The sequence below is a fragment of the Penicillium bovifimosum genome, assembly GCF_028826915.1.
Source record: "Penicillium bovifimosum strain IBT 22155 chromosome Unknown utg000005l_segment0_segment0, whole genome shotgun sequence".
NCBI lineage: Eukaryota > Fungi > Ascomycota > Eurotiomycetes > Eurotiales > Aspergillaceae > Penicillium > Penicillium bovifimosum.
The window spans coordinates 757,096-770,367 of record NW_026622714.1 but is presented as its reverse complement, the minus strand read 5'-3'; the positions used below and the strand labels follow the sequence as shown (position 1 = coordinate 770,367).

General features: G+C 51.9%; 4 protein-coding genes across 4 annotated transcripts; 1 reads left to right on the top strand and 3 right to left on the bottom strand.

The window, feature by feature from the left end:
- Positions 1-467: 467 nt before the first annotated feature.
- On the bottom strand, positions 468-2,034 carry N7515_005456 (glycoside hydrolase family 71 protein; the record flags this gene model as incomplete). The annotated part of the gene is made up of 5 exons (XM_056666200.1): positions 468-509; positions 619-1,016; positions 1,080-1,211; positions 1,289-1,820; positions 1,903-2,034. 5 exons carry the CDS (start codon positions 2,032-2,034, stop codon positions 468-470), a joined length of 1,236 nt encoding a protein of 411 aa, XP_056519796.1.
- A 774-nt stretch (positions 2,035-2,808) lies between these two features.
- Positions 2,809-10,008, bottom strand: N7515_005455 (uncharacterized protein; the record flags this gene model as incomplete). The annotated part of the gene is made up of 1 exon (XM_056666199.1): positions 2,809-10,008. The coding sequence occupies one exon, from the start codon at positions 10,006-10,008 to the stop codon at positions 2,809-2,811; it is 7,200 nt and encodes a 2,399-aa protein (XP_056519795.1).
- Positions 10,009-10,321: 313 nt separating this feature from the next.
- On the top strand, positions 10,322-10,608 carry N7515_005454 (uncharacterized protein; the record flags this gene model as incomplete). The annotated part of the gene is made up of 2 exons (XM_056666198.1): positions 10,322-10,376; positions 10,451-10,608. The coding sequence occupies 2 exons, from the start codon at positions 10,322-10,324 to the stop codon at positions 10,606-10,608; spliced, it is 213 nt and encodes a 70-aa protein (XP_056519794.1).
- A 566-nt stretch (positions 10,609-11,174) lies between these two features.
- N7515_005453 (uncharacterized protein) lies at positions 11,175-12,458 on the bottom strand (the record flags this gene model as incomplete). Its single annotated transcript, XM_056666197.1, has 4 exons — positions 11,175-11,265; positions 11,304-11,431; positions 11,490-11,596; positions 11,654-12,458. The coding sequence occupies 4 exons, from the start codon at positions 12,456-12,458 to the stop codon at positions 11,175-11,177; spliced, it is 1,131 nt and encodes a 376-aa protein (XP_056519793.1).
- Positions 12,459-13,272: the final 814 nt, after the last annotated feature.

Here is a 13,272-nt window from a genome sequence, read left to right as displayed (position 1 = left end):
ATATACCGGCCCTCCAGATACTCCGTGATCGTTGATGAACGCACTCAGTGGTCGAAATGTTATGGCACCGACAACAGCGCTTGGTCGGCGGACGGGCATTTAGATCGGCGGAACGCTCACGCAGTGGTGTTGGATGGGAGGTAGGATTCGGGGGGCATCGCGAGAGTAGGCTAAACGGAAGGCGGGTATGCAGTTTTTCACTGGATGAATGATAACGCGAGAAGAAATGGCCAACGAATGGAAAGGTAACAGCCTGAAACTGGGGGGTTTATATCCCTCTGACCTCGGAGGCTCGGAGGAAAGGTGATCCGACAAAGTGGAGTACAATGCAAACTCTTCGATACCAGGTGGAGCCCTGCGTTCCTGACAGGACCTATAGTATTCCAGGCTAAACCTATCATCTGTCAAACATGCCAAGAAATAATTTCCTCGACATGGTGACTTCATGTGTTCCCAGTCGCTGCTACTTACATCTCCCAGCCACCTGAATCCTCCCAATCGTCCCTCACCTGCCAGCCGCAACAGACCCAACATAAACATTGAAGTTATAATAAACACAACTATCCTTAATCTCCAACCCCCCTGCCCACTCAAAACCGTCTGGCCGTCCCGACTAACCGTAAACGACTGCCTACCAACGCCCATAGTCACATTCGAAGTAACGATTCCAGCAGGAACATCAATGCTGACTGGTGTATTTCCCCCACTCTGCATAGTCAAAACAGCCGGTCTCGTCAACATAGTCGCAACGAAGATGCTATCGCTGAGCATATTAATGCCCATCGGTGCTGAGAGCGAATCACCCGTACAAACAACGCCCTTCGGGGTCGGACGATACCAATAGACGATCTCGTCTGCTTCTACTGTAGGTGTTTTAGCTCCGGCCTTGTAGGCAGAGATGTACGGTTTGAACAGTCTTCGCCATGCGTCGTGGGGCATGTCCGCTGCCCACTTTGCGGAGCCATCGTCGCTGTGGTGGGGGGAGTACGGGCCGATATAGTGGGATTCACCATAGTCTATAAGAGTGCGATTAGCTGTGGTCATTGGGGGGACAAGAAGGGAGAAGGGGGGAAAATTACCATTCCACGAAATAATCTCAATCAAATCCGGCCCTAGAGCAAGCATCTGCTCCCACCTCCTCGTCGGCAAATCCTCACAAACAAAAACCCAATTCTTAGTATTGAAATGCGTCGAGAACCACGGCGAAACAGCTATCAGTCATAACAATTAGCAACCACATCCCCCAACAAGCCACTCAAGTGAAAAATGAGGAAAGGGAAAAACCAACGAGCCATGTAAGTCCTCCCATCCAAAAAATGCACAAACCGATCATCCCAAACCGTCGTCATCGGTCCAGCAATAATACTATTCCCCCCATCCGTCGGCCAAGCCAACCAAGAAAAAGCCCCATCAGCACTCCTCGCCGCCACCGTGCTTGCCAAAGCCGGGTCCTGCAGATTCGGCAACGCATAAATCGCATGCTCAGTCCCGCGTCTCACGGCATCCCAGTTGAAGCTGTCGCCGACAAAGGTGCTGACCACCGCAGCTCCGCGGTACTGCATCTGAGCAGGGTGGCTGGCGTATTTCTGCATGTAGGCTGTGATCTGGGCTGTGTCGCCGTTGTTCCAGTAGGCGAAGTCGAAGGAGATGAAGACTTTGAAGTTTGTTTGTTGGGCTGCGGTGTAGGCGAGGGCTAGTTGCGTGGGCGTGTAGTCGTCTATGCTGGCGCAATTTAGGGCGAAGGCGTCGATGCCGATTGCTTGGGCGGCGAGCATGTCTTCTTTCCAGTCGGGGAGTTGGTAGTCTTTCACGATGCCGACCTGATTACAGATTTTGGGTTAGGGTGTCACGGTGTGTGCGAACGTAAGGTTGGGTTTCTATGGTTGGGGGGACTGGACTTACCATGAAGTGGGCGAAGACATATCGATCATTGGATTGACGAGTGGATATTGTAGAGCTGTTGGTTGGGATACTTAGGGCTGGGGAGATATGTGCCAATATGGCTGCCGTGCTGAGGAGGGCTTTCCAGATCATGATGTCGATAGGTAGGCTAGAATCAGAATCGAGGTTTGTCTAGGTTTGAGCTTGCTCTTTACCTCAAACAGTATGATCTGCTTCTTAACGGACTGGTAGATATATGGAGTCATCATTCCTACCAACATACTTATACTCCAACAACTACGACCTAAGACCAACAGAACAAGCAAGACAAACAAAATACCAATAGCTAGGTAGTAACCTTTAGTCAGATCTCAAACGGCGAGTATAAACTTGTTTGCTTCTATCCGAAACACCTACCGTAACATCGCGGGACAAATAAGCTCATATAGCATGAGGTCTCAGCAGACTGAGGGGCGAGCGGGAAATGGAACCCGGGGAATATGTTACAGTCAACTTACAGTAGTGCTCTGTGAGATGAGTTCGGCATACTCAAGTCGGCTCTATTACCTGATCGGGGCAAATGGCACGAATGAGGGCTGAAGATGTGGGGTTAGGGTACTTTCTGAGGCCTTTGCTCGCGTGACTGCGTCGAGGGATATTTATCATTCGTGGAATTGAGGACAGAGGCCAATTTCCGATACGCATGCAACGGTCGTTCTTAATATCCAGCAGTTGAGCAATTGAGTGGGTAGAGAATGGGTCGTGTTGGAGTTGATTCACGCCTGAAAGGCATGCCCTAGGTATATCCATTGAGGCAGAACCTAGGTAGTAGATATAAAACTTGGAAAAATACAAAATAACATTATTCACTGTCTAGATATGCGTAACACATTACCCGAAAACGCCTATATAAAAACGCCAGCCACCTCACACCAACTCCAAACCTGTCGCCCGATAGACGAAATCCCTCGCCGCATCCTCAAACGCCTTCTGCGCGTCACTCCGACTAGCCACCGTCGCCGCAATCTCCGGATCAATAGCAATCTCCTGAGACTCGTGGCCCGGTCGAGTGAAATAGTATTTACCCTCATGGTGAGACCATTTCCTGAGATAGACCTGGAGTTCACTGGAAGCGATCTTGTGGGCTGAGCCAAAGAGGTCGATTTTCCGGGTATCAGAGGCCGGTGGCATGTCAGGGAAAGCGATACATGCACTACTGGAAGACGACTCCGTATCGGCGTCTGTGTTTTGTAGACATGTGTTGACGACTTTGGCGAAATCGCGGATCCATGTGATGTGCGTAAGAATGATATCCCCTGTACCTGTGGCACGATCGATGTAGTCTACCACGGGTAGCACGGAGGAGATCATGTCCAGGAAGGCAGCGAGTGTGATTAGGGTTGGTGGGCTTTGCAGACGGTGTCGATGAAGGGAGATCACGGCCATTGCTTGACACGTGGCTCGACATACGACCTCGATTGTGTCGACGACGGATGACACACAGGCCGGGTCTAGAGTATTAAGGTTGCAGAGCAAGCTCTTGAATCCCAGCGTGATCGTCTGAATGACGGGGCGGCTGAGAATCCAAGCGGCGCGGTTGGGAAGTGCCGCTTCGAGATACGCTGGGAACACACATTGTAATAATACCGTGCGGAGAGTGGGTTTGTCTGGGTCGCCGGCTTCGTGGGTGTCTTTCATCGCGGTATGTAACTGATCAACCAGGTAGTCCTGCTGCCCGTCAATGGCAGCGCGCTCGGAAATGCTCTGGACGAACCCGGTCAGGGTCTGGATCTCTTTGCTGGAAGATAGCTTCGACTCGTAGCGTTTGAGTTTCGCGACAATGTAGAGGGGGTCAGTGGATGGTAAGGGGAAGGAAGCTGGGTCCGTGAAGAAGGGATCGATGGGTTTGATTTCACTGGTGTGTTGCTGGAGGAAACCAATGACTCGTTGCACGAACTCGACATACGCTCCTTGAGCAGCCTGCGCTGTCCCATTCCCTAGCTCTCGGTAGTTGTCTTTCATGGATGTCATCAGTCGCTGAAGCATCTCGGAGTACTCCTGTTTCGTCACGGAGAAGTGCCGATTACCAGAACGTTCCATAGCCTGGAGCTGCTCACGCATATTGGATGCTAGGCTCGAGAGGAGGGCCAGTCGCCGAGAGCTTATGTCCTGTAGTGTGATCGTATATCGGCCAGTCTTCTGATCCTTGGAAAATGGAAGGTTGCTAAGCAAGGGATCAGTGGGGCTCCCATTCAAGAGCGCCTCTGTGAGACGATGTTGGAATTTTAGCAGGGAGGAACGCTCAACTAGCGATAACATCCACATGCTCATGACTTGGATTCGGCAATCAGCAACGATTTGCGCGTCTTTTTCAATGCACGCCGCAAGAAACAGTGGTGCGAACTTTCTTGTCTGGACAGTCTGCCGCAGCCTTGTCCAGGAGTCATCGCCGAACTCACTCAGATAGTTGTCCCAGTTTCGAAGCCGATGGCGAATGAGAACCCGGGCAATCGAAGTCCAGCATTCAACCACGCTGAGAAGAATCGCATCCTCAGGGCAGTGGTCTTCACCAAAACAATTTGAAACAAGGCGAGAGACAGTGGGATGAAAAGCTCTCTCTATGTATTCAATACCCTCGCTTGGGGAAGTTTGCTCGTCCCAAACAGCCTGGATTGCATCCCAGTCACCAAACTCCTGGCTGTCCTCATCAGTAGCCACCACTGCTGGAGCTTCCGCTACAGAAGTAGCAGGAACATCTTTGAGTGTGTACGCCACCAGGACCTGCAGTGCCTCGGACACGACGACGTTCACACGGGGAAGCTTGGGATTGAAGAGTGTAATGATAGACTCAAACGGAGTCTTGGAAACAAGCCTATGCGCATGGTCCAGAGTAGGAGCCAACTGGACGGCAACCCGCAGCCCACTCAGCGCGGAGCTCAGCAGTGTTTCAATCTGCCTCTGGTTCTGCGAGATTGTGCGTTCAACGAGGTGTTGAGAAACTCGGTTAATACCGGTGTTCTGAGACTCGATTTCTTTGCGAGCATAGGAATGCTGTTGATACAGTTCTGTTACGAAATAGCCATACCAGTCCCCAAACGGATCTAGTCCCGAGACGTCTTCGTCTGTGGAGAGCTTGAATCGAACAAGCCTTGACCATGAACGCAAATTGATATTGCATGCTTCACGGTGTGAAGTAGCAGGATGAACCAGGTTGCGTATCGTCTCCAATCGAGGACGACACCCGTCAGGAACTGCCCAGTAAAGGGTGCTCAGAAGATCATGGTGATTCCTGAGCGCATCGAGGTCTTCGTGTTGCAATGGCTGCTCTTTCGGGTACACACGACCATGATTGGGCAACAGACGCCAGGCGAAGTTTCGAATCTTCTTCTTGTCATACCTCTTCGCCAAAAAGCGCAAGCCACTTGCTACAATCTTCAGAAATGTGTGAAAACAGGGTTCCCCGATCCTGGCATCCAGCGAAGGGTTGTTGTCAAGTTCGTCAAGAAATGAAGGAGAGCCGCGGGCTTCCTCAAGTTTCAGGTTATGGAGGGTATTTTTGGCAAAGAAGTCGAATAGCGTGTCCAGTATGGGTTTGCATTCGCGCCATCCCCAGAGATTGATGAGACGATGACATCTCAGGAATAGAGTCCGACAGTAGCTATTGTATGAGATAGGCTGTGCTGCAGAGTTAACCTCGAAGTGATCCAGAGCCGGAGCGAGAAGTCGCTTGGCTAGCTTCCAGTTGTCATTGGCAGCCTTTAAATGATAGCCAGAACGCGCAATTCCAAGCGGGTCTATTTGGTTCAGTGGCAAGACTGTGAATACGCCACGCCATCCAGCCTCCAGGCTGCCCACATCTCGCTCATTGTGAACGAATTCGCTGTTGAATGTTTCCAGCTGGAGATCTTCAAAGCAACCTTTGTAATGGTCTGAGCTGCGTAGAAGGTGCTTGGTAACAACATAGGCCTCCACTGATGGATACTGATCACGAATGCCTGATTCGCGGCGCTCAGCCTCGGTGTTCTCCTTGAAGAGCTCTTTGAATTCAGAGGAACCGACTTTGGATATAACCAATCCTGCAACGTCTTTGGCGCAAACTTTGACAAAATCCAATGCTTCTGTCGCAAGAGCAGGGCTCACGAGTTGATGAGAGGCTACTTGATAGATCTGGTTCGAGAATACCATGTTGAGGGAGGCAATTTTGACGAGCCCGGAGGTGTTGTATCCGTCACCAGTCACGAAAGCAGCCAATGGATCTCTAACCTGGGATACCAGTCCCAATGCTCGAGTGACGAAACCCGTTCGATCAACTGGGTCAATGAACACCAGGTTTTCCGTGACGTATCTGATCAACGATCTGTACATGCGTGAGGCCACACCCAGGGCAGCCGTGATGCCCGTGTCTGGGGAGGTAGCAGCACTGCGTTCGACATTATCGATGATTGCATCGAAAACCTGGCCCATCTCAGATGATACTGTGTCATTCCAGCGATCCCATTGGAATTTCTCATCTTTGGCTTGAATGGAGAAAGGACCGACATATCCATCCAAATCTCGCTTGGCAACTTGCATTGAACGAGAAAATTCTCCGCTACCTATGAATGTAGATTCGTGGAAGAAGGTGTTGGCACGTAGTGGAGGAATTCCAAAGTCGACTGGGTAGAAGCGTTGCCAGTTAAAGAGACCGCCGACACCGAAAGACAAAGGGCGGGTATTTCCAGTGTGTGTTATGATAGGGGGCTCCGATTCATCAGGAAATACTGTGGCAATACCAGAGTCGTGGCGGAATTCGTCGGCATCGAGGTCGATTCGGGTGGGCTTTTTCTTTTTTGACCGCTGTCGTGGTGGATGCGCTTTCTGCGTTGGTCTTTGATTCCTTGCTTCGACCAAAGCAGCAGCATGATTTGTGGGCGAGGGATTGCCTCCAAGAGTCACGGATCCGTTGTCCGACACAAATCGATCTAGTGTCAAACTGGGCCTGTAGGGCTTGGATGTGCGTTGGTTTTGGTAGTTTCGATTGAGTACAGACAATGACTTGTTAAAAGTGGCCGGGGCCATCTTCTGGCTTCTACCGGTGCCTATCAAAGTCGGTGCAGCAGGGCGAATGGTGTTTCTCGTCAAGGACGTTACGGCAGCATTCCTAGGAAGAACCCATGTGTGACCGTGCCGCGCTGGCTTTTGGCGAGATGAGAGCTCCTCCGGTGAGACTGGGTTTGGCGACGCAGGAACTGCGTCAGGTTCGGACGGTGGCTGTTCCGGCTCAGCTAGGTTAGAGTCTGGAAGACCAGAGTCAGCCTCTGAGTCACGAAAATGATTCGGTATTAGGTCATGTCTGGGCTTTGGATGAGCTCGAGAACTGAGAATCGACAGCTTTGTCGTCCAATGCTGGCTCTGGCGAGCTTTGGGCCGGGAAGGGCTAATCTTCGCCTGCCGTATAGCTCCCCTTCTCCAATCCCGCAAAGATTCGTTTGCATCCGCTGTGTCCTCTCTTGAAGCCAACTGAACGAACTTCTGAGTAGGACTCTGCCTGCCTCGGTCTTTGCGTGATCGTGGCTGTCTTGAAGCAATCCTAAGAAACCGAGGTTGCTCTTCGCGGGCCTTCGTGGCAACGTCTGGCGCATCCAGAATGCCTATTCTCGGGCGCCGGGGAATGGAAGATTTCTTGGTCCTTCGTGCTCCATATGACGCGTCGGTCATTCGAGTTTGCCGAGGTCTCTTAGGCTGTCTTTCTCCATTCAGAAGTCTAGAGTTCGACTTTGGTCTTTTTAGACCGTTTGGTTTGCGCCGAGATCCTGTCGAATTCCGGGGACCAGGCGCGAACATGTAGTCAATGCGATTGTCCTCGGAGACATCACCCGCTTCCAGCGCAAAGGGGTCTTCGGAAGCATGAGTGCTAGTCAATCTCTGACTAGAGTCCTCGGTGATAGAGCCATTCATGGTGGTGCTGTTGTCAACGTCTTCGTCATCGTCGTCAGAATCCCCCAGATCAAACAGGCCTCGTGACTGTGGCGTGCCTGATGGTCCTGAGCGGGCACCCTTACGAATGAGCCTCCGGGCAACACCCTTGCCGTCTGGCCTTTGCATAGCAGTCTGGCGGTCTCGTCGTGCAGCTTTTTCTTTATCTCGGTTATCCTTCTGTAGAAGCCGGGCATGCGATGCAGGGAGCGCTCCCCGAATCATTCGCTGGAAACGTCGAATCTCACGCTCCTCGGAATCGGCATCGCTTTCTTCGTCCTCACTTCGCTGGCTGTCGGATGAGATAGACTGCACTTCCCGGTCATCATCTGCACCAGCTCTCGGCGCTTCAGCCTCGTCGGTGTGTGCTGTCTCCTGCGACACAGGTTTCGCAATTCCTGCCGGGGGCGACCACCCACGAGGAAACCGAAACCCTCCTTCTGAGACGCGAGGGGTCCGTGAAGCTGAAGACGAATGGCCTGCGTGTGGAGGACTAGATGATAACTCGTATATAGAGATCCCAATTGGGTTCCCCCTAGCTGTAGTTTTGTCTCTAATGCCGCGAGGTTTGAAAGGCTGTTGTAGCTTTTGGCGTGCCTTGGGAGTTCCAGAATGTGACGTTTTCTGGCGCTTTGCCGTATGAGCTTGCGATTGTCGATGATTTTCACGGTCGTTGCTTCCCCGTCCTTTCTCCGCAGATTGTGGACCGCGGCGCTCGTGTCTTTCCGGCGGAAGATACTCCTCCAGGGGTGGACTTGATGGTGCCTCAGGGTCATATGAATCTTGCCCTTGGCTTTCATCTGTCACAGGCTGTTTTTCTTTATGCGTTGGAGGACGACCAAATGGCTTGACGCCCCGCGCTTGCAATTGCTGAGCGAACTTGAGCTGTTCCAGATGGTACGGGTGCATCTGAATGGCATTGCGCTTACGGAAGGTTCGCTGCGTGGCATGCGGTAGTTCTCGCAGCACTTCTTCCGGAATATTAAGGTGAGGAGATACATCGTCTGGGTTGACACCTAGCTCGGCGAGTATTGCTCTCCGCATACTTGCCTCCTCATCTGTCGGTCTGCCTGGCTCTACCTCTCTTCCATCCTCTGCATGCGGTTCTGTTGCAAGTGGTTCTGTTGCAAGTGGTTCTGTTGCAAGTGGTTCTGTTGCAAGTGGTTCTGTTGCAAGTGGTTCTGTTGCAAGTGGTTCTGTTGCAAGTGGTTCTGTTGCAAGTGGTTCTGTTGCAAGTGGTTCTGCTGCAAGTGGTTCTGCTGCAAGTGGTTCTGCTGCAAGTGGTTCTGTTGCGGGTGGTTCTGAGTGGTTGGCTGACGGAGAGCTCAGGGATGATGGTACAGATGATAACGGCGAATCATCATCTGATACCTCCTGCGGTGGTGGTGGCGGTAAAGGCGGAGCATCTACAGGCCGCACACGCTCAACCACGGTAGTTCTCTTCCGGACCGGTTGAGAAATCAGCATCAACTCGTCAGGGGAGGAGCTTCGAGTGCTTGATGTTTGACTCCGCGTGCTGGCGGCCCGTGGTGTCCGTAGCTCCGGTATGATTCGTCGTTGTGGCTGCACCCTAGCCTCCAAGGGCTTTGGCGTAATCTCGCGATTCGAGCGCTTCGTCACAGGGCTGTCATGGTCCTGTGATGACATTGGGATATCATAAATGCTGTCTGTAGGCTTTGCTGGGGTATTGATATTATGCAGCTCGGTGCTACGGCGATTCATTTGTTTCGTAGCCGACGATCGACGTCCATAAGTCTTGCGTCGTCCTTTCCGTGGCTTTGGTGTCGTTTCATCATCCACAATCTCCTTTGAGGGAGCGTTCTGGCCATTGGTGGTGTCTCGGAAAGGTTGTGTCCTCCGGGCAGAACCCGGCTTGTCCCCAGCTTCGGGCTCGGAGGATTGCCCATTTCCAAGATCCGTCCCATTCATATTTCGTTCGGGCATGTCCCCGGCATCCGAGAGTGTGATTGAGCCATTCTCAAGCCCAGTCCGCTCGCGTCGCTCCTCCCCTGCCCTCGTCCCTTCCTTCGGCAACGAAGATGGTGGGTCGATATACTCGAGATTTCCGACATCAGCGCTATTGTCGACGTTCCCATTCTTTGATTCTAGCGAGTCGAACCCATCTTCCTCGTCCGAGTCGGGGACATAACCTCGTTGTCGCCATGATTCCATTTGCATCCTTGGCGGGCATCGTCCATGTCTCTAGACAGTCATTGGGGGCGTCACAGGACACTGCAAACAATTGTAAAGTAATCTTCAGCGTAGGATTCGCGAGAAGCAAAAGGACGGAACGCCGAACAATAATCCGGCTGTCTCGTTGTAAGGACTCCGAGTATTCGGACGCGTGCCAGCGGGAAAGCAATTTAGAGCAGACGCGCCGGCTAATCAGTTGGCTGATAAGTAATCTCATCTCCCGCATTACCTCCGGACTTCCCAACCGCCAACTCCGCAATTCAATCTCGCTGTCAGCCTCAAACCAGCCAGAATGAGTCGCAATTTTGTCCCTGCTCTCCTCGCTATCGGCGTGGGCGTCTTCACTGGTATGTCTACCCTACAGCACGGATGGCCCATTCATTGTACTAGTTCCTAACCTCGAATTTTCTATCTGCACCAGGCTACTACACTTTCCAGCCGACATTCCAGCAGCTCCAATACGAGAAAGAGCACGCCCAGAAGACCTCCCCCTTATCTGATACTTTGGCTCCAAAGCAGGACACGGGTGTTGCCGCCAATGCCAAATCTCACCAAGATCCCAAGTCGACGACACAGTGACGATCAATAAGCTTCCGCTAGAAGTGGCATTTCGGAATCGTAACTGGCCTAGGTGTCACCAGGCAACGATGTACCATTGGGCTATTCTCGGTGCAATAGCTACGTTGGCGATTGCGCCATTCCCCGCGCTCTGAGACTCCGGGGCGCACGGCACCACAGCTGCTGCCGTGCCATAATTGTCAGGTCTTATGGTCAGCCCTGGAGGTTGCCATAAGTAAGTTTGGGAAGCATCAGCTGGCCAGCTCTGGATACCTATTGGCAGGGCGTTGAACGGTGGTCTGAGCCGACTAGCCCATGTACTCAGGCCTTTGGACGATTTGTATATAAGAGCTGTTTTCAACCGTGTGTTCTAGGACTCAAGAAGATGAAAGATAGTCATGTATTGCTCGAACTGTGAACCTGAGAACTATCGGAGATACTAAAATGTCATGAATTGTCGTAGACGCCATTCGCAGAGCAAGCAATAGACCAACCCCAGTCCCTTGCAAATGATGCTATCCATTCCCGAATCTCTTGTCAGAAAATCCTTCCATAAGCGCCGCCCATTGTAATAACTGCATGTCGCATCAAATTTCCTCAACCATTTTTGCCATAGTGGGCGCAGTAGGTGCACCGAAGACACGGCCAGCAGGTGTACCAAGCCACTCTACCGGGACACTGACTTTACAGCCGTTTTGTCCACTGATCCAGCGCACCATGGTAGGATCGGGCTTCTCAGGCTCTCCGTTCTCTTGGCGGGGGTGCCATCAGCAGCCTCAGCCGCCGCCGCTCGGCCACGTCGCTTAGGGGCTTGTTTCTTGAGCAGTCGATTGATTGTGTCCATCTGGTGTTGAATATCAGCGGGAAGTCCACTGTTGATCCTTCAGGGGAATTGCACAAACCTTTTCCTCTTCGTTTCGCTTCTCGCTGAGGTTCTTCCTTCGGCGAGCCATCTCTGCACGGCGCATCTGACGCTCTTCAGCGGTCAAATGCTTCTTGACCTGCGGTTCTGTTATCTAATTAGTTTCATTCCGTTGTGGTTTCATGATCAGCGGCAGTTCCTTACCCATGGGAAGTTGCAAGAAATCATTTCCTAGATTTCCCCGCTGGCGTTTAGTCGTTTTGCCGCTTTGCAGGGCGAAGGCATCGCTGTCCATGTCCTCGTCCAGCTCATCCTCTTCATCGAGGTCATCGAGTTCATCAGCATTGACGTCTGGAAGAGCGCTGTCATCTCGATCGTCAGCCTCGGCTTCGGCATCTTCATCCGTGTCGGAAATGGCCTCTTCGTCATCTTCATCTTCCTCCTCTTCATCTTCGTCCATTTCCATTTCCTTAGCCTCCACACTCTTGGTTGCCTTGGGGCGAGAAATAGGAGCGACCTTAATGCGCTTGCTTGGTGGCTGAGGGGTGTCTTCCATGTCAATATCACCATCCGCGTCAGCATCAGCATCAGCGTCTTCATCATCATCATCTTCCGCAGGCGCATCTTCATCGTCGACCTCGTCTTCTTCTTGGTCGTCGAGGTCCTCTTCGTCACTCGTAGCAACCTCTACAATCTTTTTTCGGTTCCGACTGGAGCGGGGTCCCGAAACTATGGGGTCTTCCCGAAACACATTGACTGAGCGCTTTCCTCCAGCGCGACCATTGCCAGTGGCTTCTCGCAGTTTGTTGGAGGGCATCTTGACAGTCAGACGAAGAGATCTCTTTCGGTCTCCTGATTTCAGAGATCGGGAGACTACAACTGAAGCAGATGCAGATGCAGAAGCAGAAGCAGAGGCACGAGTTTGCCTTGTGGTCCTGGTCGCCACGTTAGCATCTGGTTCCGGGGTGTCATCGCGAGTCTTTCGCGATCGACGAGATCGGAGTCTCATGGTGGCGGTTTTGACAAGTGTGACAGGGAGGGGAAAGGTGAGAATACGAAAAAGTAATGAAGAGCAGGGTAAAAGAAGTGAGATTGGGGAAGAAGGCAAGTGTGTGGCAGTACGGACTAGGATATTAAGACTGGGCAAGTCCGTAGAGAGAAGGAGAAGAAAGAAAGGACCATCCGCCCAATCACCTCGTCGCCGGAGTGTGAAGCGGAGCTGCAAACCGGGAAGTCACAGCTTCTTTAAGAGACGGAGGATAACCGATAAGTGCGAACCAAGCGCGTTACAGGGCATTAGGCTGGATGGTTTCTCCTGGCTTTCTTCTCCATTGAGGGTACGGGGGGAGGGAGGGTCTATTGAACCCTCGATTGTTTCTCGGGGCCAGATGAATAAGAAAGAAACACACAATACATACCAATAAAAGGGCAATTCACAATAACTCACAGGTACTTTCTTCTAAAGTTTCGGATTGTTCAAGGTGGCCTAGTCACTGACGCTCAATGAACGAATGAAGTACTGCCCGGCCCATTCTGCCGGGCGGTCCCGAGTATACTTGGGGATTTCATTTCAATCACGGCAGATTGTTATCCCGGGGATTAGCGGTAATTTTGGAGCGACAGCGTTATTGGCCAGTTGGCTTTACCGCCTTCGAAATTAGGAATAGTACTATTAAATTGTTGGGTCAGGGTGACCCGGCCGTGATAGACTCATAGTTATCCCAGACCACATTACCATAGCTAACTAGCAGAGTAGATCTACAATATACCGTCCTACGGTCCTGAGTCCTCAGCATCACACAGAGCTGTCGGCTGTCGTTGAA